Consider the following 17,500-nt stretch of genomic DNA (forward strand, 5'->3'; position numbering starts at 1 on the left):
ATGTTCAGACGCCTTTCAAAAGTATTTCAACCTTTGAAACTTGAGAAAATTGGTTTGATTTCAGAAATAAAATGTAAAGGGTGACAAAGAATTTATTTGAAAATTTGCTGGAGATCTATATATATATATATATATATATATATATATATATATATAAAACAAATAATGAATAGTGCCCATAAGTACTATTAATTCTCCAGGATCGGTAATACTCAGGAGGAAATCAGAATGTGTGCTTTGTGTTGTTTGTGGACGGTGATTCTGACTTCAGAGGGATGATTTTATATGAGATGACATGAATGACCTGAATGTGTTGATTTAGTCAGAAAATCCTGCAGGAGGGGAGAGACGCTTTCATTCCTTTTTAATCTGACTTCTCAGTTTGTGTCTGCGTGAAGGATCGCTTCCTTTTCTCTTTTCTAAATGCCATCTGAAAGTCTGTCTGTTGGTCTCTGCTGCCTGCGCAGAATCATATATTCAGTGAAAATGATTTATCTGGTGATATTACCTGGATTTGTAGCACATTTATTTGTTTGCAATATTTGCACTTTACTTTGAAACTCAAGGTTTTTAACTTCATTTTTTCTGCTTCTTTGTTTTTTAATCCAACTTTTATTTTAATTTCATTCTCATTCATTCCTCAATTAAAAATGTCACTGTGGTGTAAACTGCTGCGTTTTCACTGAGAAGAAACTCCATTCATTCAGGGCAAATGTCCATAAAAAAGGAGATAAATAAAAAGATGAAAAAGAAGTAAACAGAGGTTTTTCTTCTTCTTTTGAATCACGACAATTAAATGTGATTAATTTTACTGAGCAGTGAGTTTAGAATTTTTCTGGATTTGTTGATTTTAATAAATGCGATTTAAAAAAGATTTATTTTTTTTTTTAAACTTATTTTACTGAAGAAGCAAAAAGTCCAGGATGAACTGTATTTATCTTAAGGGAAGATTTCTATCTATATTATTTATTAAATTTAACATTTTATAATATCATTATTAATGTTCATTATAACACATTCTATCATAGTGAAAATGACTTAATTCATTCTTAATAAATCTGAAGGAATCAAGTTTTCTGTTGCAGTTTCAATAAAATCGGACAAAAAATTATCTTTTACAGAAATATAAAATCTAATTGTTTCACAATAAATTTAAAAGAAATGGGAAAAAAAATCCAACAGACAAAAATAAACTTTACATGAACACCAAACTCAATTTCTTTCAGTGTTGATTTTATATTTTGCTTTTTATATTTTTCACTGCAAATATTTTTATCTTCATACAAGCTGCTGTTACTTATAAAATACACACACACATATATACATACATATATATATATGCATAATACACACACACACACACACACACACACACACAGACACACACACACAGACAGACACTAAAGTTGGAGTGCGGAAAAAATAAAATAAAATAAATAAAATAAAAGAACGATAAGTGAGCAGTTTGTGGGTTTTTTTTACTTTGATTTGATAAAGAAAAATGAAACACAAGAGAAACTTCATGAATAAGCAAATGTGACTGAATGAGTGAATTTCAGATCGCAGCAGTTTCTTTACATCTGCACGTTTTTTATGGACATTCAGTAAATGTTTTGGGATATTTGATTCAGTGAAAATAAAGATAAAATAAAGACCATCAGGTCAATCATGACGACAGTAACTCTAAACTGGTAAGATATATTTTATATTTATTTAATTATTGTTAGAAGTTAAATATTAGGGGCCAGTTCTTTACCTTTTTTTTATTCATTTGAGTCTAAATTCAGAAAACAAACAAAAAAGAAAACACAAATCTGTTGTGTTTATACTGACATAAAAAAGGTAATAAAAATAAATCTGACAGAGCACAGACATATATTCAGGTTTGTAAAATATATTAAAAGTTAAAGCAGCAGGAAAATAAATGAGACCGAAACCATCAGAGGAAAAAAACTGTCAATCATCAAAAATCTAAATGTTCGTTCAATTGATTCTCTTCATCGAGAGTTTTCATTCAAAGCTGAAAGCGAATCAGTCAGAGCCGACTGAGACGCCTGCTGTTTGTCTGTCTGTTTGCTGCTGCTGCTCCCACTACACCTCAGAAAAACTGTTCTGTTGTTCATCGAATGGTAAGATGATGTGTAAAATGTGTGTGCGTGTGCTTGTGTGCATGTGTGTGTGTGTGTGTGTGTGTTAAGCTGCATTAATTGTGTTTTCTGTCGTTCAGCTGTCTGGCAGGAAATCAACTGAAGAAGCTCTCTAAAGATGTTTTCATAGGACTTGACAATCTGAAGCTGCTGTATGTTCACACACACACGCACACACACACACACACACACACACACACACACACATTATATAAACATAGAATCCTTTGAAATCCGTGTTAACCCTCTTAAAGCTGAGAAAATTGTCTTGATTTCTCACTAAAACACGGGATGACGGCAACGAGCAACTTAACAAGAAATGGCCCAGAAATGATTAAGTTAGTAAAAAGGTATATGACAATCAGCTAAAAAATAAGACCAAAAGGAAGTAAAAAATCCAAAACAATAATCAAGAAAATTACCTTATAAAAGTGTAGAAAAATGAAAAAAAAATTCAATTTTAAATTTTGATCATGTCTTATAATAAAGCTTATTTTCAAATCATCATTAACTCGTCACCTTTTGCAAATGTTTTGCACTTTGCTTGCTGCCAAGTTGCTCATTCTGTTTTATTTTGTTTTTTCAGGTGTTTTTTCAGGTTTCAAAGGTTTAAATGCTTGTAAAAGACATCTAAACACAGCACAGTCCAGGTGTAAAAGAGTTAAAAGCATTTCTTTGGCTTTATGTTAAAACATTCTTGTTAAACTTTAAATGTTCAAACTGAATTAAACTCAAATGAATAAAATGTTGCTGTGACTGAAACGACTTCAGCTCTCTGATCTGATGAGCAGAAAATTAAAGAGTTCATAATATTTATAATGTTTAAATTCTTTTTTCAGAGTCGGTTTGTGAAGTTTTGGAGGTTTAACGGCACTAAACACGTTTTCTCTGTTTTAATGAGATACACTGAAGAACAAAATCAAATGTGAAGACGAAACATTCAAATGTAAAAACATTAATAAATGATCGTGTTTAGTCACCAGCGAACAGTGTTAAAGAGCCTCAGTTTAACACGAAATGTTCCTTACATGTTTAACAATATTATTATGGGATGGGGAGAAATAGCTCAGATTCAGTGAACCAATAACTCGGTTTTAATGAGATTCTTTGATTTTGTGAAAGCTGAAGGAACTTTGATGATCATATAAAATGTGAGAAGAAGAAAAGTTTCCAGTAAAAACAGAAAAAATATTTGTGTGTAAGTTCCAATGTATTATTATTATTATTAAGTTTAGAAAAATCTCTTGTTAAAAGCTCCAATGAAAAACACAAAATGCTCTAAAAATATAAACTCATTTAAGGAGAATTTTTTTTTAGGTGATAACTCAGTAAATTAATAATTCAGTCATCAACTGAAAGAAAAAACTGAATCAGCATCAGTTTTTTTTGTTGCTGCATGTATGTTTCTCACACGAGCTTTTAACCCTCTGAAACCTGAGAAAGCTGGTTTCATTTATTTCAGAAATATGAGGGAAAAAACAAAATCAGCAAGTTGGCAAGAAATGTCCTGCAATATATACATATATATATATATATATATATATATGTGTGTGTGTGTGTGTATATAAAGGTCACAATGAAATGAAATGAGCTGAAAATTGCCTTGGGGGTTAATTATTCTGGTTAATTTGCTCTTTGCATTCTTCTCATGTTTTCGAAAGACAAAAACTTTTTATTTTTTAATTATTTATTTTTTATGTTTCTGTGTCGGTTTAATGGAAGTCTTTGATGTTTCCGTTTCATGATGTATTAAAATAACAATAAGTCACAGGAAAAATATCTGGTACTCTGTGAAAATTAAAATTATAACATTTTCTTGTTTTAGAAAAGAAACAAATGTTTGTTAGTTTATTTTAAATCTCTTACATGATTCATGACAGCATCATGATTTGATCAGATTGTTAATAAATCAGAGATTATTTTTTTGTTTTTGTTTTTTACTGATTGCAATCATTTGATTCTCTTTGCACTGACATTATTTCAGCAGTTGTTTATGAAGCGGTTCTGCTGGTTTCACTGGGACATGTTTATGTTTCTCGTTCCACAGAAATCTGCAGAACAATAATCTGAGAACGGTTCCCTCTGACGCTCTGCTGCACCTCAACAATCTGCGATCTCTGTGAGTCCCACACACACTGTATGATGCCAGCTGGTAAAAAAAAAACTAAAAAAAACCCCCTAAAAATAATAACAATAATAATAATAAAATAAATACAAAGACATTTAAAATACATATATTGTATATTTTTGGGTGAACACCTTCGGTTACATTCCCTTAAAGTAACACTGCACTATGATGGTAAGAAATGGGAAAAAAGCAGGTAATGTTCAAATACTTATGAAATTATGTACACGACTGTATGGAAAATATTCAAAATTATTAAAACTATCTGGGTTAACTTGCAGACATCAAAAGTAAATGATGATGATGGTTATGCTATAAACCTAAAACCTGTCATGAGTTCATAATAGTACGAAGTTTCAAGGTAACATTTGCATTTTAGCATTAATCTGTTAATTATTTTTAAAGTAAATTAAATGAATAAAAATCAAACTTTACTCATCTATAATTGTGAATGAATTTTTTTCAAGTTTTGGAAATGACAGAAAATGTTTGCAGGCCATTTTTGTGGAGAGTTAACAGGACAGAACCTTGTGAGGAGGCCCCTGAAAAAAGGGACTCCTTATGGCCCCCAGAGAGTCATGTTACAGTATATACAGTGCTGCTGGGCCCCTGAGGGCCCCTGAGGCTCTTTATTAAAGTATGGAGGGACATATACAGAATCTATAGAGTGTATAAAGTGTGACTTTTAATGAGGGCTGCAGCTGCAGATGTTTTTAACTATCCGACAGTTAACACCTCTCTGCTGTTCACAAGTGCCAACCTCTGCCTCAGAGGGGAGGGGGGGGGCAGGCCTGATGCTGCTGGTGCTGGGGGGGGCAGTGGGTGGGTGATGGTGGGGGTGTTGGTGGGTCGGGCCTGATGCCAGCTGGCTGTCTGTGGTGGTGCCAGGAGGCTTTATCAGACCGTCAACACCATAAATGACTAACATGCAGCCAAAGAATGTGTGGACCTCCCTCACACACACACACACACACACACACACACACACACACACACAACTGCTACACACCATTACACTGTGCATCTCCACAACAACACATACAAAACATTGAACATCCAACATGACAACAACATCTAACATCCAACTAAACATCCAACATGTCGCGCTTTAAATACATTTTGAAACTTCAGATGCCACCAGAGAAAAGCTCATATTCAGCTCTCACAAACAGGCAGAAAATACGTCTACACAGTGAGTCACACACAGTCAACAACAATCCAAATAATCATAATGCTACTTCAACACGTTATCAAGTATAAGAGGTAACATGTACCTAAAGTGTTAAAAGCTGAAGCAGTCAGTCAGTCAAATCTTATTTATAAACTACAAATAAAAAACCAACAGAAAAATGATTTAAAATGTATTAAAAATGACTTAAATGTTCTGATTAACCAACAATTTTCTTATACTAATTGTAACGTTAATAATAATCATCAATAATAATATCTTGTTGGGGTTGGGGGCCACAGGACGCTTGCCTCGGGCCCTCGATGTGTTCGATATAGCACTAATCACAAGTTAAAGTCCTGCACTCAAAATGCTACTTAGACAAGTATGATGGTGAACACGTACTTAAAGTATTACAATTTAAAACACCAAATTCAGACAAATAAGATTTGTCTTTTTTTTTAAAAAAGTACAAACTGAATAACACCCAGAAAAACTCAAAATTATTAAAAACATATAATAATAATAATAATAATAATAATAATAATAATAATAATAATAATAGATGTGAGTGATATTGCTGTTTTTAAACAACATGACAGTGTGTTCATCTCTGTGTTTTGGTGTTTTACAGACGTCTGGACGGTAACTTCATCTGCCGCCTGCCCGCCTCGTCCTTCAGAGGCCTGCGCTCTCTGCGTCACCTGAGGCTGGACGACAACATCCTGACTGAGGTCCCTGTTCAGGCTCTCAGGGACCTGATGGAGCTTCAGGCTCTGACCTTCGCCCTCAACAACATCCGCTACGTCCCTGACGGAGCGTTCAGCTCCCTCACACAGCTGCTGCTGCTGTCAGTGTCTCTGTGGCCCAAACTCAGCATCACTGTTTGCTCATATACTTATTTATTGTGACTGTCATTATCATTAGCACTATATAAATATTAGTGTTAGTAATATCATTAGTATTAGTATCAGTGTTAGTAATATTACTAGTATTAATATTAGTGTTAGTAATATTATTAGTACTAGTGTTAGTTTAAGTGTTATTGTTAGTATTAGTGTCAGTGTTAGTAATATTGTTAATATTAATATTAGTGTTACTAGTATTATTAGAATTAGTGTTAGTGTTAGTTCGTAATATTATTGGTATTAACATTGATGCTAGTAATATTATTGGTATTAATATTAGAGTTAGTAATGTTATTTGTATTCGTGTCAGTGTTAGTAATATTATTAGTATTAATATTAGTGTTAGTAATTTTATTTGTATTAGTGTAAGTGTTGGTGATAGTGTTAGTAATATAAAGTAATATTATTAGTTAGTTCGTAATATTATTACTAACTATTATTAATATTATTTTATTATGGTATTTTTATTATAAAAACATAAGGAGAATCAAATTAAAGATCATAGAGCAAGACATCCCAGTACCGATCACACTGATTGATTGATTGATTGATTGATTGGTAACTGAGACATGAAGTGTAGAATCATTACAGCAACTCAGATTGAAAATAGAAAAATATTATTTTGTATGAGTATACTGTTAAATAAAAGACACTTACATATTTGTAATGTTTTGTCTTTTTGTGTTTTAACTGGATAGAAACAGGAAGTGAGGCAAGAAAAGCTTCATGTTTAATATTTCTTTCTTTCTTTCTTTCTAAAGGCATCTCCATGACAACCGCATCCACTCTTTGGGTCGCAGGAGTTTTGATGGACTGAGCAACTTAGAGACGCTGTAAGTCAAAGTCCAGTCAAACTGAAGAATAACGAAAAATGAATCTAAGAAATGTTTCTATCAACATCAAATGAAACACCATACCATACCATACCATACCATTCCAAACCATACCAGACCAAACCAGACCAACCATACCAGACCAAACCATATCAAACCATACCATTCCAAACCATACCAGACCAAACCAGACCAACCATACCAGACCAAACCATATCAAACCATACCATTCCAAACCATACCAGACCAAACCAGACCAACTATACCAGACCAAACCATATCAAACCATACCATTCCAAACCATACCAGACCAAACCATATCAAACCATACCATTCCAAACCATACCATACCATACCATTCCAAACCATACCATACCAAACCAGACCAACCATACCATTCCAAACCATACCATACCATACCATTCCAAACCATACCAGACCAAACCATATCAAACCATACCATTCCAAACCATACCATACCATACCATACCATTCCAAACCATACCAGACCAAACCATATCAAACCATACCATTCCAAACCATACCATACCATACCATTCCAAACCATACCATACCAAACCAGACCAACCATACCAGACCAAACCACACCAGACCAAACCATATCAAACCATACCATTCCAAAACATACCAGACCAAACCAGACCAACCATACCAGACCAAACCATATCAAACCATACCATTCCAAACCATACCAGACCAAACCAGACCAACCATACCAAACCAAACCATATCAAACCATACCATTCCAAACCATACCAGACCAAACCATGTCAAACCATACCATTCCAAACCATACCATACCATACCATACCATACCATTCCAAACCATACCAGACCAAACCAGACCAACCATACCATTCCAAACCATACCAGACCAAACCAGACCAACCATACCATTCCAAACCATACCATACCAAACCACACCATACCATACCATTCCAAACCATACCAGACCAAACCAGACCAAACCATACCAGACCAAACCATATCATACCAAACCATATCAAACCATACCATATCAAACCATACCATACTATACCATACCGTACCATTCCAAACCATACCATACAGCAGTTTCAGCAGTACGTCACACCGCCTGCCTGAAAATACACAACCGTCACTTCAAGGACGTGGATGTTTTATATGGGGGAGTCAGAGCTGCTCAGCAGGTGCACATGAAAACTCTGCGGGTTAATCCTTTAATTGAGCCACCAGTGCAGTTCAAACGACATCAGAGTGTGTGCGTGTGGGTACAATTACCTCCATCTTCTGCGTCTCCATCGCCTGCTCAGACACCCTGTCAGGGGTACATAAAGATATAAACGTTCACTTGTAATATTTACTGTTTAAAAAGTTGTTGTTTTTTTAAAAAAAAAACACTAAAATGTTTTCTAAGAATCTCCAATTTAAAGCAAATCACCAAAATGTTAACTTTGAAAACCAGCTCCCACAAAAAAAAAAATTAAAATATTTTCTTAAAAATCACCAAAAAAAAAGAAAAAACAAAACAAAATGTCCTCTTTAAAATGAAATGGTAAAAAGCAGCACAGCAGCTTCTACTGGCTCTATGTACACCGTCTTTAAAACGGCTTTTACTTTGAAAAGTGCCAAATGAGATGAACTGCTCTGGAGTCTGTGTGTGTGTGTGTGTGTGTGTGTGTGTGTGTGTGTGTGTGTGTGTGTGTGTGTGTGTTGACAGCGTGTCGGTTTACAGCAGAAATGCATCTGGCTGACATTTAAACATTTATCTAGATTGCTCTATAACTACGTAGAGCTGTATGAGATAGATCCGCCTGCGGTCTCTTTGTTTCTCTGCAGACTTACATAGACACGTCCATAGACACACACACACACACACACACACACACACACACACACAATTTTATTTCATCAAAGACTCTGAGGTTTACATAAAAATTTTCATTATCAAAAAATACACACTGAATTTTTACCAAACAAACTCACAACAGTTTACAAAATATGTCCGTTTCAAATGTTTCCATTTAATTTGGACAATTAGATATGTTTTTATTTTAATCACAATTACTGAATAATAAACTTTATGTGATTGAAAATTTTAATGATTGAAAATAAAATGATTGAAAAACTATTTTATAAGTAAATATGATGTAAAAATTTAAAGACCTGCCACTTAATAACAGACTGTAGCTACATGAATAATAAAGCAATTATTTGAGAGGACTGTCTGTGATTGATGACATTGATCATTGAATGATGTAACATTTGTGTGTCTGCAGAGATCTGAGCTTCAACAGGGTCAACAGATTTCCTGCAGCCATCAAACAGCTGATCAACCTGAGACACCTGTGAGGACAACACACACACACACACACACACACACACACACACACACACACACACAGAGTTTTAAATTTAATATGTTTAATGTCTGATTTTGCATATTATTATTGGTTGATTCCCTGCAGGAATCTGCGGAACAACAAGATCTCAGTTGTCCCAGAAAACGTCTTCTCTGGAAACCCGTACATTGAGACCATGTGAGGACCTTCAACTTACCGTTTCAAATAATTTAAACCTGTTTAAATAAAAACAGTCAAGGGTCCTCGAAAAAGCCATTAAAAGGTGAACATGTAAACTTTGTTTTCTTGACAGAAATATTCAGAACAATCCTCTGCACACTGTGGGACACTCATCTCTGCCAGACCCCGTAACTCTGTACGTAAACACGGACCTCATTACACACTCTAAACCTGTGTTCATACAGTCCTCATTACACACTCTAAACCTGTGTTCATACAGTCCTCATTACACACTCTAAACCTGTGTTCATACAGTCCTCATTACACACTCTAAACCTGTAATCATACACAGTTGTGATATACGCGTAGTTGTCTCAGCTAAACAGCTTTTGTTTTTGTTGTTGTTGTTATTTATTTTTTGACGCTGTGTGAATGTTTGTAAACAGGAAGAGCTATTGTCAGGAAACAACATGACTGTAAATAAGGCAGTTGTTGTTGTTTGTGTGTTTTTCCGTTTCAGGCCTCTGAGAGGACACAGAGTCACAGAGTTCCCAGAATTCAGCGGGGCCAACGCACCGGAAAGTCCGTGAGTGTCAATAAATTACCAACAGCCCCAAAATCAGAGCTCAAATCTCACAGAGTTCAAACGGGACATTTGCTTCACACAGGGACCGTTAGGGACCGTCAGTCAGGGACTGTCAGGGACCGTCAGTCAGGGACCGTTAGGGACTGTCGGTCAGAGACCATCACAAATCTGAAAAACCAGCAATCATTTCTGTTGTTACACTTTCTGCGTGGCGATCCGCAGGTTTGGAAGGAAAGTGTTCTTTAAAAATCAAAATTTTAAATTTTAAAAACAAACAAAAGAAAAATTAAATAAGAATTAAATAAGAAAAATTAAAATGACCCCCCCAAAAATTAAAAAAATTGCAAGAAATTAAAAGAGAACAAAAGAAAGAAAGAAAGAAAGAAAGAAAGAAAGAAAGAAAGAAAGAAAGAAAATGTCAAACCTGCTTGCTTTGGACGTCACGCTTTCTTCTGAAAATTTGGTGATTTTTTTTTCGTACGGAGCTCCGGGATGAGGCCCCCTGAGTCCCTGACTCGTAGGAACGGCCCTGCTCTGCCTCTGCTGGTGAAGGGACTCGTTGACCCGGGTCCAAGTCAACTTAGGTCCAAGTTGACCTGAACGGGACGATTTTTAGTGTCAGTCTCGACATTAAAGGAACGTTACGCTTGCCTCACTCTGAGGTCACTTCCTGTCTCGTCTAATTGGTTGTTTTGTTTGCAGGTCGTCTGATCAGCTGATCACCTGCGTGTTCCGTCACCGTGATGACGGCAGCAGAGGTGAGTTAGACGCAGTCTGTTTCCATGGCAACAAGTTTTAGACACTGAGGACAGACAGATGCTGAGCATGGACAGAGAGACACTGAGTCAACACAACTAACACTAATAAACTGACCTCAGGACATACATGTCCACACATGTCCCATGTCCTTCAACATGCAGTAAAAAAAATTTAAAAACTCACCGATTGTGGACATAACTTGGTGTCTCACTCTGTCTTCATGGTCCCACAAACACACTGGTTTCTCTCACTGGTTTCTCTGGTCTTTCTGGTCTCAGTGGTCTCTCTGGTCTTAGTGGTCTCTCTGGTCTCACTGGTCTGTCAGGTTAAACTGGTCTCAGTGGTCTCTCTGGTCTTAGTGGTCTGTCTGGTCTCAGTGGTCTCTCTGGTCCCACTGGTTTGTCAGGTTAAACTGGTCTCTCTGGTCTCAGTGGTCTCACTGGTTAAACTGGTTCCTGTGCTGTTCCCAGTTGGTCAGGAATCACATTGAAGAGAGACAAACGAGTCTTCATCATGTTTCCTGTTTGGCTCCTCTTTGTTCCCAGAGGCCACACCCCCTTTAAACCAGTACACCTGAGCAGGTGGCAAGACTGGGACAGACTGGGAGAGACTGGGAGAGACGGGGAACCAGTAAACGGCTCTGTGATAACGTTCACAGACGCTCACCTGGTCTCAGACAAAAAAACTTTATTTACAGTGTTAACGCTCACCTCTGAGACTCACAATAAAACTTTATTTACAGTGTTAACGCTCACCTCTGAGACTGACAATAAAACTTTATTTACAGTGTTAACGCTCACCTCTGAGACTGACAATAAAACTTTATTTACAGTGTTAACGCTCACCTCTGAGACTGACAATAAAACTTTATTTACAGTGTTAACGCTCACCTCTGAGACTGACAATAAAACTTTATTTACAGTGTTAACGCTCACCTCTGAGACTGACAATAAAACTTTATTTACAGTGTTAACGCTCACCTCTGAGACTGACAATAAAACTTTATTTACAGTGTTAACGCTCACCTCTGAGACTGACAATAAAACTTTATCGAAAATGCTGATCTGGATCGTCTGAGTTCAATTTGTTTGATGTTTTATGAATGAAGTAAATGTGATGAGCTGCTGATTAAAAAATAAAATAAAATAAAATAAAATAAAATGTACTAAAACTGAACCAATAAAATATTTGTCTGGTCCAAACAGTGAATTTTATTTTGAAATTGTCAATACTCTTGATTGTTTTGTGGATGGAGGTCACAGACTCAAAGACACGTGTCCCCCTGCAGGTCCGTCCACATGGTGTCTGGACTCCGTGTCTCAACTCATCTTCATCATCTACGTCCTCCTCAACCTGCTGCCCCTCCTTCTGGTCCTGGTCCTGGACCGGGAGTCTGTCTGTCTGCAGCCTCGCTGGGACGCCCAGAAAAAAACCAACAGGAAGTGACCTGCAGCCAGAAGTCTGCTGACGTCATGTGACTCCAGGATGCTGTGATGTCATTAAGTTTTGGGGTTTTTTTATATTTCAGTTAATGATTACTTTTACTCCATTACATTTAATCAGTAAAATCTAAAACTTTACGCAACTACATTTCAAAAATAAAATCACTTTTACTCCATCACATTTCATGAGGGACGGACAGAGGGACGGAGGGATGGACAGAGGGACTGACAGAGGGACTGACAGAGGGACGGACCTACAGAGGGACGAAGGGATGGACAGACAGAGGGACAGAGGGACCGACAGAGGGACGGACCGACAGAGGGATGGAGGGATGGACAGACAGAGGGACGGACCAACAGAGGGACAGAGGAACGGAGGATTAGACAGACAGAGGGATGGACAGAGGGACGGAGGGATGGACAGAGGGACAGTTAGAAATGAACTTCATCTTTCTCCAAATTGTGACGGCTTGTTTTTTCATGAACAGCAGTTACTTTTACTCTCAGTATTCGATTACATTTAACATCATAAACTGACTTTTGAGGCTTGAGGTCAGAAACTCTCAGAAACTTTAACCCTTTGAAACCTGAGAAAATCAGATCCATTTCTTTCCAAAAAACGGGAGGAAGGCGATGACAAATGAACGACGTGAGCAATAAGTACCTGAAACTTACCTGAAGATTACCTGAAACTTACCTGAAGATTACCTGAAACTTACCTGAAGATTACCTGAAACTTACCTGAAATGGAAACAAGACTTGTAAGAAGTGCTTAAAAATGTAACTGTTTTGGGCTACGTGTCCCACGTACAGAGGCTACGTGTCCTCACTGCAGTGGCCCCGGGTTCGAGTCCAACTGGCGTCCCTTTGCTGCACGTCATTCCCACTTTCTCATCCCCATTTCCTGTCATCTCTCCAGCTTCTCTATAGAATAAAGGCCATAAAAAGCCCGAAAAAATATCTTAAAAAAAAAAATTCTCGAAATATTTTTCTAACGAAATTTGCCCTTTGTTGTTTTTCTTCTGAACATTTTTCCCTAGATATTTTTGCTTTTGTTTTCTCTAGAAACATTGTCATAACTTTTTTTTCTTGGGACATTTTCCCTCCTTTCTTAAAAACATTTTTCTAAATCTACTTATTTCTACATTTTCTTACTGGGTTCCTCGATTTTTTCTCGTGTTTTTGAATGACATCCCACACGTGTGCTCAGAGGTCAAAGGGTTAAAAACGTGTGAAAGGCGTGAGGGGGGGGGGTCTGTCATCACAACAAATGACACACACACGTCGCTTTATTCTGAAAAACAAACTGACAGCACAAAACTGAAGCAACACGAACAACACGCCACATTTCTCCTTCCTGTTTGGCCCCTCCAAAATAAGGTATAACATTTATTATTATAAGCTGTAATAAATCAGCTGCTCACGACACTAGAGCCCAAAATAACCGTTTCTACCAATAATAAGAGTAAGAACATCTAGGACGCATTAAGACAGCGCTCACCACAGATTATAACAGCTGACTGACCACAGATGGAGAACAAAAGCTGCCAAAATATTACAGGAATACATTAAAAAAAAATAGTTAAAAATTCATTAAAAAAAAAAAAAATGCATAAAAACATACATTTAAAATAAATAAATAGATAAATAAATTAAAAAATGAGTGAATGCATTTCAGAATAAATTTTAAAGAAGTACAAAAAATTGCAAAAATAAATACATTTAAAAAAAAATCAACAAATAAATAAAAAGGGAAAACTAAATAGGAAAGTAAAAAAATAGAGGAATTAATACAAAGCTAAGTATAATAATATAATATAATATAATATAATATAACATAATATAATATAATATAATATAATATAATACAATATAATATAATAAAAAGAAGCAAACTGCTTTAAATGTAAGAATAATGTGTGTTCTATATTTTTATGATCATTAAAACTCGTGTAAAGTGTCTAAAGTGTCATGAAAATCACTCTATAAATAACATGTACTATTATCATTATTATTACGCAACACTGAAATATTATTATGTCACATTTGATCAACTCATGAACGCCTACATTCAGTTCTAATGTTACTTTATGTATATTTAAATGAAACATTCATGTATTTATTGGAATATTTCTGGTTTTGGCAGCTTCTGTCCTCCATAATTTAATCTCTTCATGTTATTTACATGTTTCTGTCACAGATAGTTTTTCACTGCAGGTTTGGACGGATCAGAGCTCAGAGAGATGAACACAGGTGTGATGTGATGTTTTGGACCAATCAGAGCTCAGCGGTGACTCGGACGTGACTCGGATGGACTTTGGCGTGACTTGGGCGTCAGATGCCCATGTAGGTGTTCATCTTGCCGAGGGCGTCGCAGACAGTGTTGAGGTCGCTGCGCAGGTCCTGCACCACGTTCTCGATGCCGCGGGTGTCTTTGAGCAGGTCGATGCTCTGAGTGTACGGGTTGTAGTACACCGAGAACGGACGCTTGATCGTCTTCGCAAACTCCCTGTGAGGAGACAGAGGACACACCGTCAGCAGGTCATGTGACACACCATGTGACACGACATCTGGTCAAGTTGCACTGGCTCCCTGTAAAGTCCAGGGTTGGATTTAAAATCCTCCTCCTTACTTACAAAGCTCTAAATGTTCAGGCTCCATCCTATCTGTCACAGCTCATAGTTCCCTATCAACCCTCAAGATCACTGCGCTCTGAAAATGCAGGGTTACTTGTGGTTCCCAAAGTCTCCAAAAGTAGGTTAGGAACCAGAGCCTTCAGCTACCACGCTCCTCTCCTATGGAAACATCTTCCAGTTTCGGTCAGGGAGGCAGACACCGTCCCCACTTTTGAGGGTAGACTTAAGACCTTCCTCTTTGATAAAGTTTATAATTAGGGCTGGCTCAGGTTTCCTGGACCAGCCCATAGTTAGGCTGACATAGGTTTAACCTGCTGGGGGACTTCCTTTGATATGCTGACTCCTTTTTCCTTCTCTTGTTCCCTCCATCTGCAAACGCTCATGTCTGTTTACTGCATTACGCTAACTCTGTTGCCTCTACAGAGCGTTCCTGCATCCTTGTTTCCTAGTTTTCCCCGATCCTGGCCGCAGTCTTGGCTGCGCCTGATCATGGTGATAGCTGTGCTGGTGCTGTGATCCTGCCTTTGGTTGTGCTCGTGCTGTGGCTGCACTGATACTGTACCCCCGGCTCGCCCAGATCGTGGTCTTGGTTTTGCCGTTGCTGTGGTCCTGTCTGTCTCTGAGTTTTTCCTCGGGTGATGTGAGGGTCGAAGGGCAGAGGGATGGTGCCTGCTGTAAAGCCCTCTGAGGCATACTGTGTTTTGTGGTAATGGGCTTTATAAATAAAATTGACTTGACTTAAACCTCAGAAGGAGAACATGAGTAAAAAAAAAATCACCAAAATGACATGTATCTAAGGCAGAAACTGTACAAACAGAAGTTATGGTTGGATTTTGAAATTTCCGTCAGTTCTTGAACACGTCACGTGGAACGAGCAGAACCACCGCGAGACAGCAGCGAGGCTTTTTTTCAGCTCCACCTTTGACCTCTGACCCTCTGCGTGCAGCCGATGTCGACTCCAAATGTTTCTCACCTCATCTTCTCTTTGGCTTCCTCGAAGCTCTCCGACACAAAGTAGACCTCCTGGAAGGTCGTGATGAGACACTCCTGGTTACAGGTCGTCCTCGGGTCAAACATACGCACACACGCCTGATCTGACAGGGCATGCTGGGAAACAAACAAACAAACAGCAGAGGTGACATCATCATCTCTGTGGATCTATTTTATTGAAAAATTAAAGCTGGATTTGTTTCTCATATTTGAAACTGCCTGAACTTTCTTCATCATCAAACTTCAACATCAGTTTTTTTCTGTGAAACATTTTCTGTTTTTCTCTTTTTATTTTAAACTCAACTATTTTCTTTGATTTTTTTAATCTGAAGGTTCAACAGGTCAACACATCGCAATATAAACATACACGCGTATATACACACACACACACATACAGTATATACACATAAACACACGCACACATATATACACATATATAGACACACCCAAACACACACATAAGAGTATATACACATAGACACACACACAGACACACATATACACACAGACACACACACATTGACACATATAGACACAGAAACACACACACACACACACAGACACATACACAGACATATACACACTATTCACATCTGTTTATAAACAACATTTTGGTTTCTGGGAAATATTTCTGCATTTTTAACTATTTCATGACACTGAAAACAAAACAATTCATCAATTTATCATAAAATAACTGTGTGTGTGTGTGTGTGTGTGTGTGTGTGTGTGTGTGTGTGTGTGTGTGTTACCCTCAGCTCTCCGATAGACGACAGTAAACCGGCTCCGTAAGCTCTCAGCTGACCGTCCTGTTTGCAGAGTCCAAACTCGATCGTGAAGAAATAACACTGTTCAAAACACACACAGAACACCGCACAACACACAGCACAAAACATACAACACAAAACACACTTTTTTTAGTACAGCAGAGTACAGTAGAGTGACATAAAGTACTGTAAAGGTCAGCAGAGTACAGTAGAGTGACATAAAGTACTGTAAAGGACAGCAGAGTGCAGCAGAGTGAAGTAAAGTACTGTAAAGGACAGCAGAGTGCAGCAGAGTGAAGTAAAGTACTGTAAAGGACAGCAGAGTGCAGTAGAATGAAGTAAAGTACTGTAAAGGTCAGCAGAGTGCAGCAGAGTGAAGTAAAGTACTGTAAAGGACAGCAGAGTGCAGTAGAATGAAGTAAAGTACTGTAAAGGTTAGCAGAGTGCAGTAGAATGAAGTAAAGTACTGTAAAGGACAGCAGAGTGCAGTAGAATGAAGTAAAGTACTGTAAAGGACAGCAGAGTGCAGTAGAATGAATTAAAGTACTGTAAAGGTCAGCAGAGTACAGTAGAGTGAAGTAAAGTACTGTAAAGGTCAGCAGAGTGCAGTAGAGTGAAGT

At 37.3% G+C, this 17,500-nt stretch overlaps 2 protein-coding genes across 2 annotated transcripts in view; one reads left to right on the top strand and one right to left on the bottom strand.

Moving 5' to 3' along the window:
• The window catches only part of LOC148189060 (leucine-rich repeat-containing G protein-coupled receptor 5-like), a 14,248-nt gene extending 574 nt beyond the window's left edge, over window positions 1–13,674 (top strand). Inside the window, exons 2-11 of the mRNA XM_088079424.1 lie at window positions 2,228–2,299; window positions 4,195–4,266; window positions 6,075–6,290; window positions 7,110–7,181; window positions 9,461–9,529; window positions 9,650–9,721; window positions 9,837–9,899; window positions 10,224–10,289; window positions 10,992–11,047; window positions 12,337–13,674. Coding sequence (XP_087935550.1) covers window positions 2,228–2,299; window positions 4,195–4,266; window positions 6,075–6,290; window positions 7,110–7,181; window positions 9,461–9,529; window positions 9,650–9,721; window positions 9,837–9,899; window positions 10,224–10,289; window positions 10,992–11,047; window positions 12,337–12,494 — 916 coding nt within the window. The 3' untranslated portion in view covers window positions 12,495–13,674. The remainder of the gene's footprint in view (window positions 1–2,227; window positions 2,300–4,194; window positions 4,267–6,074; window positions 6,291–7,109; window positions 7,182–9,460; window positions 9,530–9,649; window positions 9,722–9,836; window positions 9,900–10,223; window positions 10,290–10,991; window positions 11,048–12,336) is intronic.
• Window positions 13,675–13,761: 87 nt separating this feature from the next.
• The window catches only part of tph2 (tryptophan hydroxylase 2 (tryptophan 5-monooxygenase)), a 12,689-nt gene continuing 8,950 nt past the window's right edge, over window positions 13,762–17,500 (bottom strand). The window contains exons 9-11 of the mRNA XM_088079477.1: window positions 16,866–16,961; window positions 16,100–16,233; window positions 13,762–14,999 (exon numbers count right to left, since the gene is read on the bottom strand). Of these exons, the coding sequence (XP_087935603.1) occupies window positions 14,825–14,999; window positions 16,100–16,233; window positions 16,866–16,961 (405 nt within the window). The 3' untranslated portion in view covers window positions 13,762–14,824. The remainder of the gene's footprint in view (window positions 15,000–16,099; window positions 16,234–16,865; window positions 16,962–17,500) is intronic.

The sequence above is a fragment of the Plectropomus leopardus genome, chromosome 7 (genome assembly GCF_026936395.1).
Source record: "Plectropomus leopardus strain MGB_pleo_1.0 chromosome 7, ASM2693639v1, whole genome shotgun sequence".
Taxonomy (NCBI): Eukaryota; Metazoa; Chordata; class Actinopteri; order Perciformes; family Serranidae; genus Plectropomus; species Plectropomus leopardus.